We start from the raw sequence: 19,735 nt of genomic DNA on the forward strand, positions 1-19,735 counted from the left end.
GCTAAGGGGGTTTTTTTTCAAAGGAAAAAAAAAAAAAACCATTTCAACCAAAAAATTGATGTCATTAAGTGATATTTAATTACGACTTTTTTTTTAAACCTCAGCCATGTTTTCTTTTAGGTCTAGACAACCTCCCACATGGTTGGCTATAGGAATAGTTCAAATTGCCACTCTAGTCTCTAGGAATCAATTTTGAGATTTTCGGTTCAAAATGCATAACCATACAAGGAAAACTTTGTGAGGAGGAGAAGCTGGGAAATTTAATCATAATAAGAATCAGTAAAGAACGATTGAGGCACAAAAAAGGTGACATGTTTGCTATAAATGAATTGAGTTGTCTGTTGTAACTACATGCAAATTTTCTGTCATAGAAGCTGTGTAGTTGGAAAAAAATTTGACTGGCGATCTTTGGAGGATGTCTCTAGCTAGATTGGTACCAAGTTTTGCTTTATGGAAGGGTGATACGGCATTTTGACTATATGGATATTTAGAAAATGGTATATGGTTGGCCACTTTCAAATTTTACTCTGATTCAAGCATATGCCCTCCCACGTATTAACATATTTACTAAAATTTTAAGGTGTTCATTTCCCTTTTTTTTTTTGAAAACCATTTTCACTAAATTTTTAAAGATGTATTCGCCATTTGGGCAACTACATTTTGGCTAAACTTGACATGTGAGCACCAACTTCTTTTCTTCAAAAGAAGATTAAGAATTTTATTAAAAATAAATAAAAATATTACATCAATCAAACCTCAGTAAACAAGACGATTAGAGGAGCCTCACCTTCGGCATTTCCTTACAAACGTATCTGTTTTGTAGGTTATTCCAGTCAAATTGAATTTGAAATGAATTACCGAGACGTCTATAACCTAAATGAAACTGAATACAGAAATTGGATCGATTCGATTTGATTTCGATTTTGAGGTAATGAAAATTATTTTGTAGGGACCGTGGGTCTATCTGCTGATAAATTCTCAGCCTCATCTGACTTGCAATGCGGTAGATCTAGATGCTTGACAACGAGATCATTCCCTTTAGATCAATGTAGGAAAAACAGGTCTTGAACATTTTACCAGTATTTCTTCTTTTACATCAATTTAGGACCATCGATTTCACTTCCACCATCACTCACAAGTTATACTGAAACTTGTAAGACATAAGAATCAAATGAAACTTAGGTCATTATTTATCCTTCAATAACTTAAGCAGTTATAATATAACACAGAACAAGAGAACTAGAAGATAAACAAATCTTCAAATGTCGTTCAACCTAGAGACTTAGTCCAGACCATTCCATTCTCATTTATCCAATGACATACTTCAATTAGGCCAGGGCCAAAACTCAATAGCTTAAAAGCAAGATGGTTTGGATTCCAAGTTGATGTGTCATAATGACATGCCATGATCACATGATTCATTTTCTTCCTTGCATGTAGCTCCACTGCATATACTTTTACTTTCCAAAGAACATGACAATAATAGACTTGAAATGGGAATGGCAGACTATGGCATAAGGTTGGTGCTTCAGAGAAATTTCCATAGACAAGCTTCATAGCTCCAATTGTGACATTCTCATAAGATCCTTCAACACTCTCAGTACTCCATATGTCTATATGGTGTCCTAATTTCTCGGTAACAAAATCGATGAGATCCTCAGCAGAAGTTGCACAGGTGCACTGCTCACCTTGATTGGGACTTTTCTCACATAGCTTAAGGTTGTTTTGAATATACTCATCCATGTTTGTGTTATCCACTACACCAAAAAGCTTCTTGAACTCCTTAATTTGAGTAAAGGAAAATGGAAATTTTGATGCTAGAGTTCGCGGCAAGAACGATTTATATGACATTTGATCTCTTAGATCAGGGATAGGCATGAAACTCCCTTCTTTTACCATTGACTCCCGGAAATATGGCAATCCCCCTTGGCTGGCAATTGATAGAGGTATTTCATTTGGAAGTTCATATTTCAATTTGTTATCATTGAACTTGGAAACTGGTCGCAGGATTCTGTTGTTCCTTTTCTTCTTTACCAATGCATTTGTAGAACAAGCAATATTGGCTTGCTTACAGAATGAATGAAGGTGGGAAGCCAATTCATTTTCCTTCATTAGTTTGACAAAATGTGCCATCTGTTGCGGGCTTAAAGGAGAAGCCTTTGCAGCTAACCAATGTGGTGGGTGAGGGAGACCAATATGTTCTTTCCAGTATTGTGAGAAGGCATTTTCAGCACGAGAACCCTGTCATGGGAAAAAAATAACAACCAAATAAGAATTATAAAACAGTAACAAGCATTAATAAAGTTGAAATGAATGGATAATGGAAAAGCATAATTATTTTACACTAAAGTATGCTACTATTAGAAGGCCAAGCAACTTGGGATGTATCATGGTGGAACCCGAACTTCGTTTTGTGCCTTAGTGGGAAGGAGTTGGGTTTGTTGGATGCAAAGGGGTCTTCGAATTTATAGAGGAAATGTTTTGTAGTTTCCATAAATAAAAATTAAAAAAGGGAAAAGTTTTTTTCTGTCCTCTAAATGGCTAAATGTAGAAAGTGAAAAAAAGAAAAATAATTTTAGTGAATCATTAAAGCAAACAGCCAAATGCTTTACAACCCTCAAATCTTTTAAAGGGAAATAGTTGATACCCAGATTTGTGTCTATCTCTCTTATTCTCCCCTCGTAAAAGTCCCTTATACCTCTCCTATCTCATCATTTTCATTAGTTGAATCAATAGTTCTAGAAAAGCCGATAGCATGCCTAACTTCCTCCCTTATTTAAATAACAAAAAAATGTACGAGAATGCTACCTTTTGGCACAGGTACACGTTGTGTCTTGGTGTAGATACACGCCAGGTATACGCTAGCAGGGAACGGTCTTTCTTCCATAACAAAAATTACCCGTCAATTATGGGTCATTCTCCTTAATCTCATTACTTTCTTATTTGGCTAGGTATTCGTGTAAGGTCATTGTTGCCAAGTCACAGCTTATGAAAAAGTGATAAACATCCTCATTCCCTACCTTTTTCCTCTGATTAATGATCATAATTTTAAAAATCAGATCACAGATCCCCGGATTGGATTGTTATTGGCGGAGAGGGTCTATACAGCTGAGCTGGTTTTTGTCTCATGAAACAATGATATGGAAATTCAAGCGTTGCATAATGGAGTACAGTTTTCCAAAGCCAAATCGAATTTATAGCCCTTTTATTGGCAATTTCACATCTAGTTTTAGCTACCACATGGTCAACTGCATTAGACCCCAAACATGAAATTTAAGTAGGAAACTCAACCCCTACCTGCCCACAAATGTGGACCTCACCTCATTTGCCACAAAAACCTTATCATGCATGGTGGTCCATACATCATTGATGGAGAAAAAAATTTGCACGTATCTAATTCGAAGTGAGATCTCCTTGTCTCAATGATCAATTTTAATAGAGGGATTCCTCCATGTGGTAGATATTAAGGCTTAGTTTAGTTGTGAGGAAATAAATAAATAAAAATTTAAAAATATTTGAATTTAAAGAGGGAGATAGACACATTAAGTTTTTTATTTAAAAGAGATAATCATAATGCAAAGATTGAATAATATGTATCTTTCTCATCATTTTTTTTTTTCTTTGATTTCTTCTTTTCCTATTCTATTCATTTCTTGACTACCAAAAAAAAAAAAATGACTACCAACTAAGCCTAAGTGGATTTGATTGCAAACCATAAAAAGAATCTTTGTACTAATGCCAACTGGGTGTAAACACATCGGGCACTTTTATTTGCATGTATTTTTGTGACTAGTAAGTTTCCCTATACAAATAAGGTAAGATCAAGTAATGGACTTACTCTTCCCCACAACATCGATCTCAACTTTGTGTCCAACTCTATCCATAACAAAATTCACTTTTTTCTCCAACTATCGGAGCCCTAGTGTACCCAATAAAGGACCTATATTCTCCAACAAAGTTAATAAGGAAGACATAACAAAATTATTAAATTCACTTAGACAGCTACACCTGCTAAAACAATAATGAATGACATATACAATCCAAATATGTAAACAAGTATTTCCAGCCCATAAAAGTCATTGAAAACGGAAAAAGAAAAGCTTGATCAACAAGAGACACCCAAACCTCCCACCAAAGAAGGTTATAGATCACTTAATTCATCTAACATTTCTAACTTACCAAAAAATGGGATGTTAGATAATTTTGAGAAAAAAAAAAAAAAAAACTCCAATAGAAAAGTTGGTGCCATGAAGTGCTATTTAATTGATAATAATTTTCTTTTGTGAAAAACCTCCACCATATGTTTTTTAGGTCAGGACGACCTCCCACATGGTTGGCAATAGGAAAAATTCAAATTGTCACTCTAGGAATCAATTCGAGACTTTTACTTTAAAATGCATGACCATAGAAGGAAAACTTTAATTTGTGAGGAGGGAAGCTAAAAAATATAGCAAGAACTGGTAAGAACAATATGGGCATAGAAAAGATAACCCGTTTTCTATAAATAGATTAAGATATTTCTATTGTAGAAACATGAAATTTTCTATATATAAGCTTTATGACGGAAAAAAGAAAAAAATTGGTAGTGTCTAGAGGGTTTCTCTAGATTGACACGAAGTTTTGTCATATGGAAGTGATATAACATTTTGACTATGTGATCTTTTTAGAAAATGGCCAAGGTGGCCAAATATCAAATTTTAGACTCAGATTCAAACATATACGCTTTAATGTATTGGTTTATTCTCTTATATTTTAAGCTGCCCATTTCTTCTTTTTTTTTTTTAATGATTTTTTCATTAGATATTTAAAGCTTTATTTTACCATTTCAACTACATTTTGGCTAAAACTTGACATGTGAGTAGGAGACTTAGAGATCTACTTGTCGACAAACTTTCAGCTCTATTCAATCTACCATGTGGTAGATATTTGTGGTGGTCTAAAGATATCTCCAGATTGCTAAAACTTCTCCCACATTTATGTTGACATGTATGAAAAAAAGAAAAGCGATTACAGGCAGTAGTATATATCTTTTCTGTCATCAGCTTCTTTTCAATGTCAATACTTCAACTCAATGACACTGCTAATTCAAATGATTACAGGCAGCCTCAATATATGTTCCACAATTTTATCCCAAATTTTTTTTCTCATACTCAAAATGGCAATGCACCTCACTCTAATTCAACATTTAAAACTCACTTGTTTAGCATTTTAAAAAACTAGGAACTACATCTTAGAGTATACTCCTTAACAAGCTTTGCAAATGACGAGGACTTGTTCTTTAGTAATTTGGTTGGGGAATCATATTCCACTACAACACCTGTTTAAAATAATAAAACATGTAAATCTGATTAGGCAAACACCAGAAAAGGATGAGAAGATATATTACCAACTCAAGTGAACTTATTCAATTGTTGTGTAGTAATTAGTATGTACTAACCATTATCAAGAAGTAGGACCATATCAATATCAAGAATTGATGTTAACCTATGTGCGATTGTGATGACAGTAGACCCTGAAAATTGTTGCTTGAGTGTTTGCTGAATTAAATAGTCGGTCATAGTATCCACTGATGCAGTAGCTTCATCAAGGACTAATACTTTACTCTTCTTGAGTAATACTCTTCCTAAACAGACTAGTTGTCTTTGACCCATGCTCCAATTCTCTCCATTCTCAGTTACTGTGACATCCATCATATGAAAATAGGTTAGGAGGTTGGGTTGTGCATTAAAAGTTAAATATATCATCCAATAAGAATTTTGGAAGGACTATGCACTTATGCATGGATAAAATGATGTTGAGAAATTTTGATATAGGGTGAATATAAGAAGAAACCAACCTACGGAATCAAGCTTTCCTTCCTTCTTTCTAAATTCATCACCAAGCTGGCATTTATCTAAAGCCTAAACAAAAAAATAAAGTTCATGTCAAATTACCATCTTGCTTGATTATTCAAAGTCACATGGAATTAAACATTAAAAATGAGCTATACAAAAGATAAAATGAACAATCATGAGGTGCCAAGTGGAACTGGAAAACAAGGCAATAAAATCAATGCACCTCTCAGGTTCCAACTAAGATACCCTTTCTGGCCAAACTTGGCCCAAAGATGGTCCAATGAAATGAAATGATTTCAATATGTCAACATAAAAGATTTCAAAACTTAAAAGAAAATTATAGAGATACATGTCCCATCCAGTCAATTGGGATGGGTTTGTCTTGTGTTTGGACCATCAATAAGCAGAAGATATAAGTTCATCCTATATTTGTCATTGATTAAAGATTATTCATTAAATGAGAAAAAACCAACCTCCCAGATTTGTTCGTCTGTGTATTCGTCAAGCGGGTCAAGATTGCTTCTTAGAGTCCCTTCAAATATTGTAGGGTCTTGCGGGATGATGCTCAATCTTGATCGTAAGTTGTGAAGGCCAATCTTTGATATGTTGATGTCATCTATCCAGATTTGACCTGCTGTAAGTTCAAACATGCGAAAGATAGCTTGTACGAGAGTTGATTTACCACATCCAGTTCGTCCAACGATGCCAATCTTCATCCCTCCAGGGAAAGTGCATGTAAGACCTCGCAAGACAAGAGGAAGGTGTGGGGCATACCGGACCTATATACATATTAAATAATCAAATAATTAAGCTTAATAGAATTCAGTGAGAGTAAGAAGAATTGTCCAACAAAATTAGGCTTCATAAAGACTACTCCATAAAACGATGAATTTAGTAAGGAGATAAAAGATTTGAGAACTAGATTTGGGACTACCTGTATATCAACAATATCAATCTTTCCTTGCGATGGCCATTCACAACTAGGCTTATTTTCTTCTACCAACAAAGGGGGTTCACAAGGGATGCAAGCATATTGCAGCATTCTTTCAAAGGATATGATTTTATTCTCAAGAATGCTAAGATCCCATATGACCCCATGCATACTTAAACTAAGCCCATATGTGATTGCTAAACCCGCAACACCTTCAAGAGAGAAAATAAAATAAATTCAAAATTATGCTTTCATACAATTAGTCATGAATGCCTTGAAGGATGATTTTAAAGTTATAAAGTTCAACTTTTACCAGGATTGAGTACTCCCTTCGGTACTAAGATCAAGAAAACCAAAGATACAGCATATGTGATAGATGCCAATATATCCATACGGAAACATAACCACTCCATTGCACCAGAGAAATAAAATTTGGGTTGGGAATACCCATCCACCAGCTTGAGGTTCATGTCCATAAACCTATCTTCTTGATCGAAGCATCTGATAGTGGTTGAACCTAAACTAGATTCAGAAAAATGTTGTATAATTGGAGCCTGACATACTCCAGTTAACCGTGATAGTTCTTGTGCTGTAGGTACATAGTATCGCTACAAAACAAGGTTCATAAGGAAATAAATTTGGTGCAATGTAGAAAAATGTGTAATGAATGTATGGTTAGTAAGAAAATGATATACTCTTTTCTATAAGTGATTTGCATGGATCTTTATAGCCGACTCCACTAAGTTGGGATAAGGCTGAGTTTATTGTTGTTGTATACCGTGAGAATTTTACATCCCTAAATTCTTAAGTTTTTTTTCTTAAGGTTACTAAAACACAAAATAACAATGTCCAAATTTCTTTTTCTTATTTATCAATTTTTTTCTCAAAATAACAAATTTCATATTCAATTAATAACAGTATGTGTCCATATCCAATATTTTTCCAAATGTAAATTTGCTTTATTAGTAAACAAATTTTCTAATGATCGAGAGATTAGAGAGTTTAGCCTTCTTCATTGTCGCCTAAAGCACGTGAATATACAACAAGCACAAAATCCAGTGTAGTGCAACCTAGGTACTTCACTTAGGCTAAGTGCAATATTTTTGTAGGCTTAGCATTATATATAGCCCAAAAAGATGTAGGTAAAGAAAATATGGAAACATAAAAGAAGTTGGAAAAGAAAGAAGGAAATGGAGGAAGAAGAAGAATTTTCCCATTGAAATTTATTGATGTGGGTTATCTAATCTCCACCTATCCATCCATCAAATTTAAGCCTCAAGTGGTTGAGAATTCAATTTTCGTGATTTTGGGCAACTTCAATGAAGCAATGAAAATACAATGAAAATACAGTGTAGGTAGTACATACATGTTTGATCATACAATGAAGATTTCTCAAACATGAGACACAAGCCTGATCTAATGAGAATGAGAACAACTATTCAATAGTCAGTTTGATTAAGGCAACCCTGCACATGACCCAAAATTATTAGACCACTAAGACAAATATTTGTGATGGACATTTTCGTAAAATCCTTAATATTTAGTTGTTGAAAACTATTTATTTAGTGTACCATTTATTTTTTTAAGATTGGGTAAATTTGTTTACAACTTTTTTTTTTTCGCTAAAGGGTCATGTATATTAAGAGACGAAAGGGGAAAAATTAAAAACTGTACAAAGCGGATCCATAATAAGAAGATCTAAAAAAAAAAAAAAAAAAAAAAAAAAAAAACAAACAAACAACTAGCACACAACCTAGGACCCACCTCCACCTACGGCATTGCCATCAGCAAAAAGATAGGCGCTAGGCCAAAAAAAATAAACTGAACACCAATAAAATCTGAAGGGCGATCTGCCCATCGCATCCTCAGCCAAGAACTCAAGCACCTCAGGAGGCCATGCCACTACTGATGAAGACGCTTCCTTCTTAGCAGCCGTCTGCGCCAGGAAATCTGCTATAGGGTTTGCCTCCCGATAACAATGAGTGATTTTCCATCTTATACCACTGAGATAAGAAATAAGGGAAGACCGCTTTTGCCAAACAAACCACAGGATCGAGCCCCTTTGAACCATGAGCACCACAGCGCCCGAATCACATTCAATCCACAGAGATGCACAATTCATCTCTCTTGCTCTCTCAATTCCTTCAATTAACGCTTGAAATTCAGCTTGGAAATTTGAAAGCGATTCCTAAAAAGGAGCTATAAATCGATACAATCTAGCACTTGCTGTCCCTTATAATGCCACCTGCTCCTGCATTTCTTGGATTACCCAAGGACGAGCCATCACAATTTAGCTTCCACCAACCATCCATTGGAGGCAGCAAGAAAATTTCTCGCACCCCTTTAATCTTCCTTCTTGGAACCTCCATATTTAGCTTCAAGCATCTCTCATAATCTAGGCGAGATTTAATTCTATTACTCTTTCTTGGGCCACGTCTTCTAATCTCCTCCATTATTATATGAAAGACTTGTCCATTAGATCGATGCGGTCCCCTAATTTCCTTGAGTTCCTTTCCATCCAAATAAAGTATGGAACTAGAATCAAACCTGCCATCCACATTTGAGACAGACCAACGGCGTTGGATTTTTGAGTCCACCATGAAACATGCGCTGAAAAATCTTCCCCTTGATAGGGCCAATGAAATCCAAAGACTTCAGAAAATGCCCTCCAAATGTAGACAATTCCATCACATTCCAAGAACAAATGATTTATAGACTCCTCAACCTTATTGCACACCTCGCACCTAGAAGGGAGCGGCACTCCTTTTCTTTTTACCTTGTCATCACAAGGAAGCTTCCCATGCATAAGTCTCCATCCAAACACCGATTGGTGGGGGATCAAAACTGAGCCCCACACTACTTTTGCCCAGCCCACTTTAGGAGAAACCTTTCTCAGTGCTTCCTAGGCCGATTTAGTGGAGAAAGATCCTAAGGAGGATAGAGACCAGCAGCATTGGTCTTTCTGACCCCGTGGCAAGGATATATTCCCTATAGCTTTGAATATATCATGTAAAAATTCAGACTGAATAGGAGGAAAACACCACTTACCGTCTCCAATAAAGTCTACCACTCCGCTCAGCAATAGACAGGGGGCCTATCCATCGATCCTGCCAAAAAAAATGTCCTCACCAGTACCCACCATCCAACGTTCAGATAGAGATACAAAGTTCCACATCTTCACAATTCCTTTAAACACCGAAAATGCTTTATAACCCTTCTTGAGGTCTCCACCTTCATTCACAAACCTAGCCTGCAAGAAGGTACTAAAAGCATATCCTTCATACTTCATTTGCCACACTAGTTTGCTGAGCACCGCACAGTTCATATCCCTCAATCGCCTGATACCTAAACCCCCTTCCTCCTTAGGCCGGCACACCTCTTCCCATTTCACAGTGATTTTCTTCACTGTGTAAATATCCCCTGACCATAGGAAATCCCTAATCCAGTGCTCCACCGTTTTAAACACCGATTCAGGCCACCAATAAATGGAGAAGTTATGAATAGGTATACCTGAGATCACAGACCGAATGAGCTCTGCACGACCTGCCATTGAAAGGAGTTTGCCTCACCATCCATGTAATCGAGATTTAATTTTATCCATAAGAGGAAGCATCCTATCCTTCTTGCCAGTGCCCTTGAAGATCTCAACCCCAAGATACCTCATCGGAAGAGAGCAAGTTGGGATACCCAACAGATCAGATATATACCTCTTCCTGTGAGGGGCGACTTTACCAAAAAAAACCTTGCTCTTCTCCAAGCTGAATTTTTGGCTAGAAAATTATTGGTATTTAAGCAGGAACTCTCTCAGACATCGAACATGTTTCGCTGCGGTGTTCATGAAGATAAAAATGTCATCCGCGAAGAGCAGATGATTGGGAACAATGGCACCTCTAGGACCAGGGAGTGCCTTCAGTTTTCCCTCCTTTAATAGACCATTTAGACCCCCACATAACACTTCTTCTGCCAAAATAAAAAGCATTGGAGAGAGCGGGTCCCCTTGTCTCAAACCTTTCTCGACTCCAAAGAAACCCACCGGACCACCATTCAATAACACTGAAATTCTAGAAGAAACCAAAATTTCGTGAATCCAGGCCAACCACACATCTGAGAAGCCGAACCGTTTCAAGACCGTGAAAAGGAAATCCCATGACAATGTGTCATAGGCCTTCTGCACATCAATCTTAATACCCATGCCACCCCCTCTGAAAGATGTATGTAATATATTGGCAAGCTGAGAGGCTAACCTAATATTTGATGAGATAATCTTACCTTTTTGGAACGCCCCTTGCTCATCTGAAACCAATCGAGGGAGAAGGTAAGATAACCTCTCAGCCATGATCTTTGACAAGACTTTACAGAAAAAGTTTGCCATACAGATGGGGCGAAACTTTCCAGAGAGACCGCTCCCTCCACCTTTGGAATTAGCCTCACAAAACTGTTATTTATTCCATTCGGAAGCTTCCCACAATGGAAGAAATCAATCACAACCCCACAAAAATCGTCACCCACTATCTCCTAACACTGTTTGAAGAAAGCTCCTAGAAACCCATTAGGGCCAGGAGAGCTATCTGGGTCCAGCCCCCATACCACCTTCTTAATCTCTTCTCTGGTAGGGATTGCTTCTAATATGGAAGAGTCCTCCCTATTCACCTCATTAGGAATCACCTGCAATAGCTCCATATGATCTATGCAATGGTCCACTTTATGAAAATTTTCAAAAAATGCGACACATATTCTACCATGTGTAGCGGCTCAGAGACCACTGTACCATCTTGTTTTTTCAAAATGCGAATGTTATTTTTTATACGATGCACCTTAACCGATAGGTGAAAGAACTTTTAGTTACGGTCTCCAAGTTTCGCCCAATTGCAGTGAGCCTTTTCAGCCCAAATTTTTTTCGTGCATCTCCACTGCTTTCAAGAGCTTAGTTTTCGCCTCTGCTTCTCTGGAGTTTAAATCATCAGACATCCCTACCTAGTCGATAGTTCTCTGGACTTCCTCCACTTCTTCAGTAACATCTTTAAGAGCTACATCCAAGTTAGGGAAACTCTGTCTTGCCCACCCCTTTAGAGCACTCTTCACCGCCCTTAATTTATAAGCCAGCCTGCCAATGGGACCATCCCTAACCTCCCTAGACCACACATCCCTCACCAGGTCCTCAAAGGATTCCTCTTCCATCCAAAAAAAATGAAATCTGAAAGGGGCATTTCGAGGCTTAGGAATCACTGCCGATGAAAAAAGGATTGGAGCATGATTTGAAATTGATCTATGGAGCACCTGCTGACCACAATCACCAAAAACTTCCAACCATTGAGCATTGAAAAAACTTCTGTCAAGCCTTGCCGCCACATGTCCTCTACATCTATTGTTAGTCCAGGTAAATTTTGATCCCTAGGACGGAGAGCTTATCAGATCACAAGCATCCACCATGGCCTGGAACTTTGCCGCGGCACCCACATTGAATCTACCAAGACCCCTCTTCTCATGAGAATACAACGTGGCATTAAAGTCCCCTAGAGCAACCCATGGAAGGGACAGGGCAACCACAGTGCCCAACTCCACCCAAAGATTCCTATGCTCTGCCCTGAAACACGATGCATGAATCAATGAAACCAATACCTGCTGACCGTTCCATTGCATTAAAACTGAAATCATTTGCTTTGAGTAATGCACCATCACAGGCCTCGCAAGAGAATTTTTCTAGACTACCCAGAGGTTTGGCACTTTGTCACGACGAGAATTATGAATAATTTCGCCCATGAATCCCAGCCGACTAAAAAAACAGGTAGGGAAAGACACTGAATCCACCATGGGCTCTGCAATACACACCACATCAGGGGAGTGATCACGAAGAAAAACATGCAACACTCTAGTAGCCGCCGCCTTTCGAACACCTCAGATATTCCAATAGAAAATCTGCATAATTAAAAAGTTGTTCCATCGGACTTGTCCGACCTCAAGGTCTGACCACCACCTTTATTTTTCTTTTTCCTTTTCTCCCCTGCTTCAGTCCCTTTCTCAGTCATCTTCGCCGCCTTGTCGACAGCTTGAACCCCCATCCGAGCAATCTCCTTCCTGCTCAAAGGAAGCTGTAATGGGGCAGTATACTCCCTATTCGTCGCTGTACGACCTCCCCTGCCGGCCAGACCTCCTCAAGAACTACCTAGGGACACCCCTGTCCTCTTAGGACGAGCAGAAACCATCACCCCACCCTGAGAGGAGGGTGCCATGGCCTTGGTCACCTGCTGCTGAAACTCCATTGGACCAGTGGTTGAAACTGAACCAAACTGGTTCGGTTCTCCTTCCTTGACCGTATCTTGGTATGATTCCGACCCAGATTCAGAGCTAGACTCCTCATCAGACCGGCCCACCTCATCATCAGAAGATACCGCCTCCTTATCTGAATCAAAAGATTTAGAGTGTATCTCCTCCCTATCATGAGCTTCCTTATTTAATATCTCCCCCTCATGAGCCATTTCCATATTTTCCGAAATAGGAATAATGGAATTGTGAGTGGGAGAAATCAAATCAATTAAAATCTCACCTTCTTCCACATTTGGTAACTGAGGTAAAGAATTAAAGGGAATAAAAGAGCCCGCCACTACTCCATCAGTGTTCACACGATTTGAATTTAAATTCACAAGATCGTGATCCATTCTTTCCAAAGAAGTGATGATTTGAACCGGTGAGTTACTCGTTCCCGAGTTGACTCTGTCTTCTTCATACACCGCCCCTGGTATCCCTTCCTTGTCTCGAGCATTCAGCCGCTCGTCATAGGCCTTCTTTTCTCGGCAGGCATGAACTTGGTACCCCAGTTTTTTTGTAGAAACCGCATTTCCCCAATGAATCCTCGTAGATCAACTGTTGCTTGAACCAGAACAAAGTTTGAGTCCCAGGCTGTTTGCGTTCAACTTGGATTTCCTCCAGCCTCGGAACCCCCACTTCCATCTCCACCAGAACGCGAGCATAATTCCTGTATATAACGTTCTTAGTGCGCTGATCGAGACCAACTGGCCTCCCTACTGCCTTGGCCATTGTCAATAAGACCTTTTCATGCCAATATTCTAGAGGAAGATCTGGAAATTGCACCCAAACTAGGACCTTATTGATCAATTTTTCATGGATGCTAAAATCTGGACGCCATCTTTGAAACTGAACGAGTTGACCTCCAATTTTCATAAGGCTTCTCTTCCACATCTGGGCCATGTCATGCTCAGACTCAAATTGGAAGATCGTGAAGCCCTTACCCATGGGTATCATCTTCACTTTACCTTTCAGTTTCCAAGAGTCACGGGCTTCTCTGCGAATGTCATCCAGGGAAAGAAAATGAAAATTGATTCTACCAATCAAGGCAAATCGATATTTGATTAATCTATCCTCGTAAGCCTGTTGGGGGATGATCACCTTGGTCGAATTCCCTGCATGAACTGGGTCGAGCAGTTCATCCACCATCGGTGTGTTTGAACCTACCACATTCGCATAAGATTTGTGTGGTATTTGATCAGCTGGGGTGGTCACTTTTGCAGAAGCTTCAGTATCAGAACAGACAATGGAGGCGAAGGATTTATTTGCGGCAAAAGAAGGATCCTTTCCCCCATCCAAAACCACCTGCTCCATGGGAGGTTGAGCCTTCCAAAAGTCCGTTAACAGGAGTTGCCTTCCCCTAACCGGCGGGAAGCCACCTCCTGGATCATCCCCTGTGACTGTGAGAGGGCTCTCAGAATCCTGTTGTTTACAACAGAGCTGGTTACAATAGATTTTTTTACCCTTTTTATTCTCATTGCTTACACACTTTTAAAATGAGTTCTATTTGTAATTTTGTCTCCATATCCCCAATCGACAACTCCATGGTGTAGCCTACAATAAGCCTGAGATTAGGGGTTTCAATTTTTAGCCTGCACCGGCAGGCCCTACAGGGAACGCAAGACCAATCTAACTTCACCAATTTATTAAACTTGTTGGGTTTTTATCCTGGACTAATTAACAGTCGGTCATTCCCGATATAAGAGTCCAGCCCCAATGGTCCCCTGACCGATTAATATTCCAACTCAGCCCAATATTTCGTTGTAACTTATTAGAGCTTGATATATTTAAAGTCTGTTTAGAGATCTTTTAGAGATAAATTTCTCATTAGCACATTTAAAGCCCGTCTAAGGCCTGGTTAAACTGATTATTGGATGAGGTTAGAAGAAGATTATGGCTTTTATTCAAAAGTATATGGTCCGAAGTATTTTATTATTGCCTTTTCTTCCAAGGGCAATAATAATAATAAGGGCATGGCTCTAAAATTTGGATTGAACCGAACAGTATCTATTGGATCAAATTGGTTTCAGCCTTGATCATCCCCGATCTTGAACAATCCAATACCATAATAAAAATGATTTTTACTGAAAAGAAAAGATAAAAGTATCTGATACAGTCCAATCAAAACAATCTGAATTGATATCGGCCTTGATCGACCTTGTCCAAGGGTGTCTTATGGTCTCAGGTTCACTAAAGGCTTTGTCATGGAGGTACCAATTGGCCATGAGGTTTCCCTCACATGTAGAAAAAAGAAAACAAAGCAAATCGATCGGAACAAGAAACAAGAAATAGAAGTTGAGTCACAAATTGTTGTGAAATTGTTTCATTAGAATCTCCATAATGTCATTGTATGCGATAAAAAAAAATGTACAACTACAAATTCTATTTCTAACCTTCTTTGTTGCAAACCTTCTATATATATATATATATATATATATATAGTGTTAAAACATATGCATATCAAAAGTGTAGCCATGTCTCTTTAGGTGTAGTTTCCACTTTGATAACATTGGCCTTATTTGGTCTTTTCTCAAATGTTTTTGGTTGGTGATGGACTAGACTATGGCTTTGCATTACCATACATGATAATTTGTGATAAAAATGGATTTCTTATGTATATTTTTTATAAATTCAATAATGATATTAAGTTTTAGGGAGAAAGAACCATGCCAATTTGGTGTTTGTGCAAAGCCAATGGGAGGGTGCTCGAGCATCTTTTGTGCGCGGGGCTGGGGCATTGTGGTCTTTTTACGTCGACATGTATCTAGGAGTAGGCAATACCAGACTGACAAATTTCTTTGTCCCTAAGTTTTGAATCACCACTTTTACACCCAATAATATATGCATCCACGACTAAATTGAATTTGGTGTGAACAAAGAGAATTCAAATTCTACTAATTAAACAAAGCTTAATTCAATTTCTATTATGGCCTGCTAACTATGGGAAAAATGTTGCAGAACTTAATTTAAAATTTTAATCATGAGATGTGGAAATGGATATAAAATTACCTTGTACCATATGCATGTCACAAACATTGGAATAAAAAATATTAACATTTGCCATGCAACTTGTGACATTACTGCAATCGTTCCAAGAAATCCCATGACTGAGATAAGAAGTTCTTCAATTTGATGGGGAATAGAGGTATCAATAGCACTTTGATCTATGGATGCCTGTATATAAAAATATAATCTTTTCAAAATTTAAAATTATATTAATCTTTTGATGATTAAAAAAGATCATTTTGATTCCAAGAGTGATTAAGAAAATTTACTAACCCGGTTTAGAATCCTTCCACTTGGAGTAGAATCAAAAAATGACAAGGGAGCACGGAATATGCACAAATGCATTTTGTTGAAGAACAAAGTGGCCGTCTTATATCCAACAGTTACAATTAGCGTGGACCTTATAAGTACAAAAAGAGAGCATCCAATGGTCAAAGCAACATAAACAAAGATGATAGTAGATCCTCTGATATGAGATTTGACATCCTCTGAAATAGGAGTAGTCAGCACCACCCAATAACTACTACTTATTAGGAGAAACTGATAAAGAATTTGTGCCAGCAATATCAGTGGAACAAAAGCTCCTTTATATACAGCGGTAACATACTTCCAGTAAACTGAAGGATTAACTCCACCTTTTTCCCTCTTTTCTTCTTGGACAAGTTGCTCTTTTCGTTCAATAATTTTTTCTGTTTTGTAGTTTCCAAGCTCACTTTCCTCATCTTTTTTAATAGACTTCTCTCTACACACAATATTTGGATCTTCTCCACCATTAATTAAATCATCCAAAGTAACCTCACATTTAACAGAATCAAGGTCTGCCAAAGCTTTCTTTTGCTCATCCACCACCTCCATAAAGTCAAGTCCTAACCTAAGTATTTCATTATAATTTCCTGCTTGAATAATTCTTCCATCTCTCATAACCTACGAAACACGATAAGGTAAATAATCACTCTCAAACTAAGTTGATGAACTTGAAATTCATGAAAGAAAGATCATATATTCTCACCAAGATAAGATCAGCAGAAGATAAAAACTCTACTTGATGGGTCACATAAATTACTGCTTTTGAACCCAAAATTCCGAGTAAGCACTCCTGTCATAAAAGTTTAGATTTTTACATTTAGGAACTTGAAAGAATATCTTATTGCTTGAAAGATCCAACTAGTTATACATATTAATATTAGAATGCATCGCTCAATTTCATATATTTGTATATCATTTGTTTAGACAACTATGATTTCATTCTTGTTAAGTCAATTTTTTAGGTCAAACTTAGTTTATTAAGGTAAAAAATTATGAATTAACAATAGAAATATAACTTAGAGCCAATTTATTCAAGGAAAGCTTTCGAAGTTGAGGTTAAAGAACATCTACCTTAAATAGATGAGTTCCAGTGTAAGCATCCAAGGCACTAAAAGGATCATCAAGTAAATAAATATCAGCATCATTGTATAAAGCACGTGCAATCTGGATTCTTTGCTTCTGTCCACCGCTGAGATTGATACCCCTTTCCCCTATGATAGTCTGGTCTCCAAAAGCAAACACTTCTAGATCCTTCTTCAATGAACATGCTTCAAGGATCATCTCGTACCTTTCCTTATCCATCTTCTTACCAAACAATATATTCTCTACTATCTTGCCACTCTGTATCCAAGGTGTTTGTGCAACATAGGCCTTCGTTCCATTCAACTTAATAGTTCCAGATAATTTCGGCACTTCTTCCAATATGCATGAAAGTAAGCTTGACTTGCCTGAACCAACAGAACCACAAACAGCCACTCTCATGCCATGATACACTCGAAAATTAAGATTTTTTAATGTCAGATCAGGGGAATGAAGGTCCCAAGAGAAATTCCCTTCGACTATCTCGACTGCAACCTTGTCATCATCATCTCTTGGAAGCTTTTGTGTTATATTCAAATGAAGATCATCGAGACAGAGGAATGAAATTATTCTATTAAGAGATACTTTAGTCTGAACCACCATAGAGATTGTGTCTGGGAGATTATAAATGGGTGCTTGCAGTATATCAAATGTTGCAAGTGCAGATAAAATCTTCCCTGAGTCTAGTGGAATTCTTGTAAGCACACAGAACCCAAAAGTAATCAAGGATACAAACATAGGAGCAGACAAGTAGACAAAGGCAGACATAGCTGATGTATAAAGTAATTTTTTTAACCATCTTGTTTCAAAGTTCCTAAGCTCAATTATCTTCGCCAAAAACTTCATCTCCCAACCCTGAAGCTTAAGAATCCTCATATTCCTTAAAGCCTCAGATGTTACATTCATTCTTCGATCCTTTGAATCCATAAATTCCTTCTGAAATTTCTCTTGTAGTTTTCCTAGTGGAAAGTTTGCTAACATCAAAATAATTGTGGCAACAAAAGCTACAAGTGAACCAAGCCCAAGGTTCATGTACAAGATCAACAATGCTAAAACAATCTGCAGAGGCACTCTCCATATATCGTGCAGGTACCAACTGAAAAAGCTTGTCCGCTCAACATCAACACTCATCAAATTAATTGTCCCCCCACTAGTGTGACATTTCTTTGATTGACTTGAAAGCCTGAGACCCTTCTTATAGATTATTCCCACTAAGGCAGCACGAACCCTAATGGACATCTTTCGCAATTGAAAAAATAAGTGCCTCTCTGAGAAGCACCTTATTAGCTTTGAAAGAAAAAAAATAAACACTAACACATAGCTTTTATATTCTAGCTGATAAGGGCTATTCAAAAATTGCACAAAGGTCTTAATAAGGTATGGTCCAACATAAGAAGCCAATGTGCATGTAATGGAGAATAGAGTTGTCCATAGTATCTCTTTCCACGTTGAGAGAATCAATGCTTTCACTAGCTTGATTATTGTTACATGACCACCATTACCACAACCATCACCATCAGATTCAAGTTTATTTCTAAAACAATAAAAGACCACATTGGCACTATCATAATTGGAAAGCTGAGGAATATCTTCTAGGTCTAGTGTTTTTTTATATCCTAGTGCAAGCAAAGAGCTCATCCAAGAGAAAGTAAAAATACTTAAGAGATTTGCATCTGCATAAGGAGATACACTTCCGCCATTGACACTTGATCCTTGTCCATTGTTACCATTGTTTTGATTGAAACCAATTTTCAAAAGAGGCTCTAAAAGTTGGAAATCTTCATCTTCTCGCCTCTTACCAAACAACCCAGCATAAGAAAAGAACAAACCAGCAATAAGGGATATAGCATCACTGACCCATAACAGGAATGGTAAGGATGATTGTTTCCAGTACAAACCAAGATGTATAATAAGATATGAATAAGACATTAGGAAGTAGAAGACCCACCAAATCCTTAGTAGAATGGGAAACCTGTGTTCACTTGAATGAGAAAACTGGATATGTAAGTAAGCAGAGATCACTACCCAAGTGAGTGTTCTAAATACAAAATCAAATTGGATAACAAGCTTTAGATAAGACCAACCATGTCGAAACCCAAAGAGACAGTTTAACATGCATAGGAGAAGATCACAAAAAGCTAGGCTCATACAAGATATAAGGGCTGACCAATAGTATAAAAAGTATGTATTCTTCAAGAGTGGTTTTGAATTTTCAAGGGTAGGCATCGTGCATCTCTTGCAAGCCCAAAAAATAGATAAAATTAATACAAAAAAT

At 37.6% G+C, this 19,735-nt stretch overlaps 2 protein-coding genes across 2 annotated transcripts; both read right to left on the reverse strand.

Moving 5' to 3' along the window:
* Positions 1 to 1,051: 1,051 nt before the first annotated feature.
* Positions 1,052 to 2,440, reverse strand: LOC122070470 (polygalacturonase non-catalytic subunit AroGP2-like). Its single transcript, XM_042634629.1, has 2 exons — positions 2,344 to 2,440; positions 1,052 to 2,241 (listed from the first exon to the last, which is right to left on the reverse strand). Exons 1-2 carry the CDS (start codon positions 2,389 to 2,391, stop codon positions 1,270 to 1,272), a joined length of 1,020 nt encoding a protein of 339 aa, XP_042490563.1. The 5' UTR covers positions 2,392 to 2,440; the 3' UTR covers positions 1,052 to 1,269.
* A 2,562-nt stretch (positions 2,441 to 5,002) lies between these two features.
* LOC122070482 (ABC transporter C family member 3-like) lies at positions 5,003 to 19,389 on the reverse strand. Its single transcript, XM_042634644.1, has 11 exons — positions 18,740 to 19,389; positions 17,452 to 18,688; positions 17,084 to 17,170; positions 16,348 to 16,998; positions 16,078 to 16,242; positions 7,079 to 7,373; positions 6,769 to 6,977; positions 6,308 to 6,613; positions 5,837 to 5,900; positions 5,438 to 5,677; positions 5,003 to 5,317 (listed from the first exon to the last, which is right to left on the reverse strand). Exons 1-11 carry the CDS (start codon positions 19,387 to 19,389, stop codon positions 5,217 to 5,219), a joined length of 4,005 nt encoding a protein of 1,334 aa, XP_042490578.1. The 3' UTR covers positions 5,003 to 5,216.
* Between the last annotated feature and the right edge of the window lie 346 nt (positions 19,390 to 19,735).

This window comes from Macadamia integrifolia, unplaced genomic scaffold, assembly GCF_013358625.1.
Source record: "Macadamia integrifolia cultivar HAES 741 unplaced genomic scaffold, SCU_Mint_v3 scaffold933, whole genome shotgun sequence".
NCBI classification, from domain to species: Eukaryota; Viridiplantae; Streptophyta; class Magnoliopsida; order Proteales; family Proteaceae; genus Macadamia; species Macadamia integrifolia.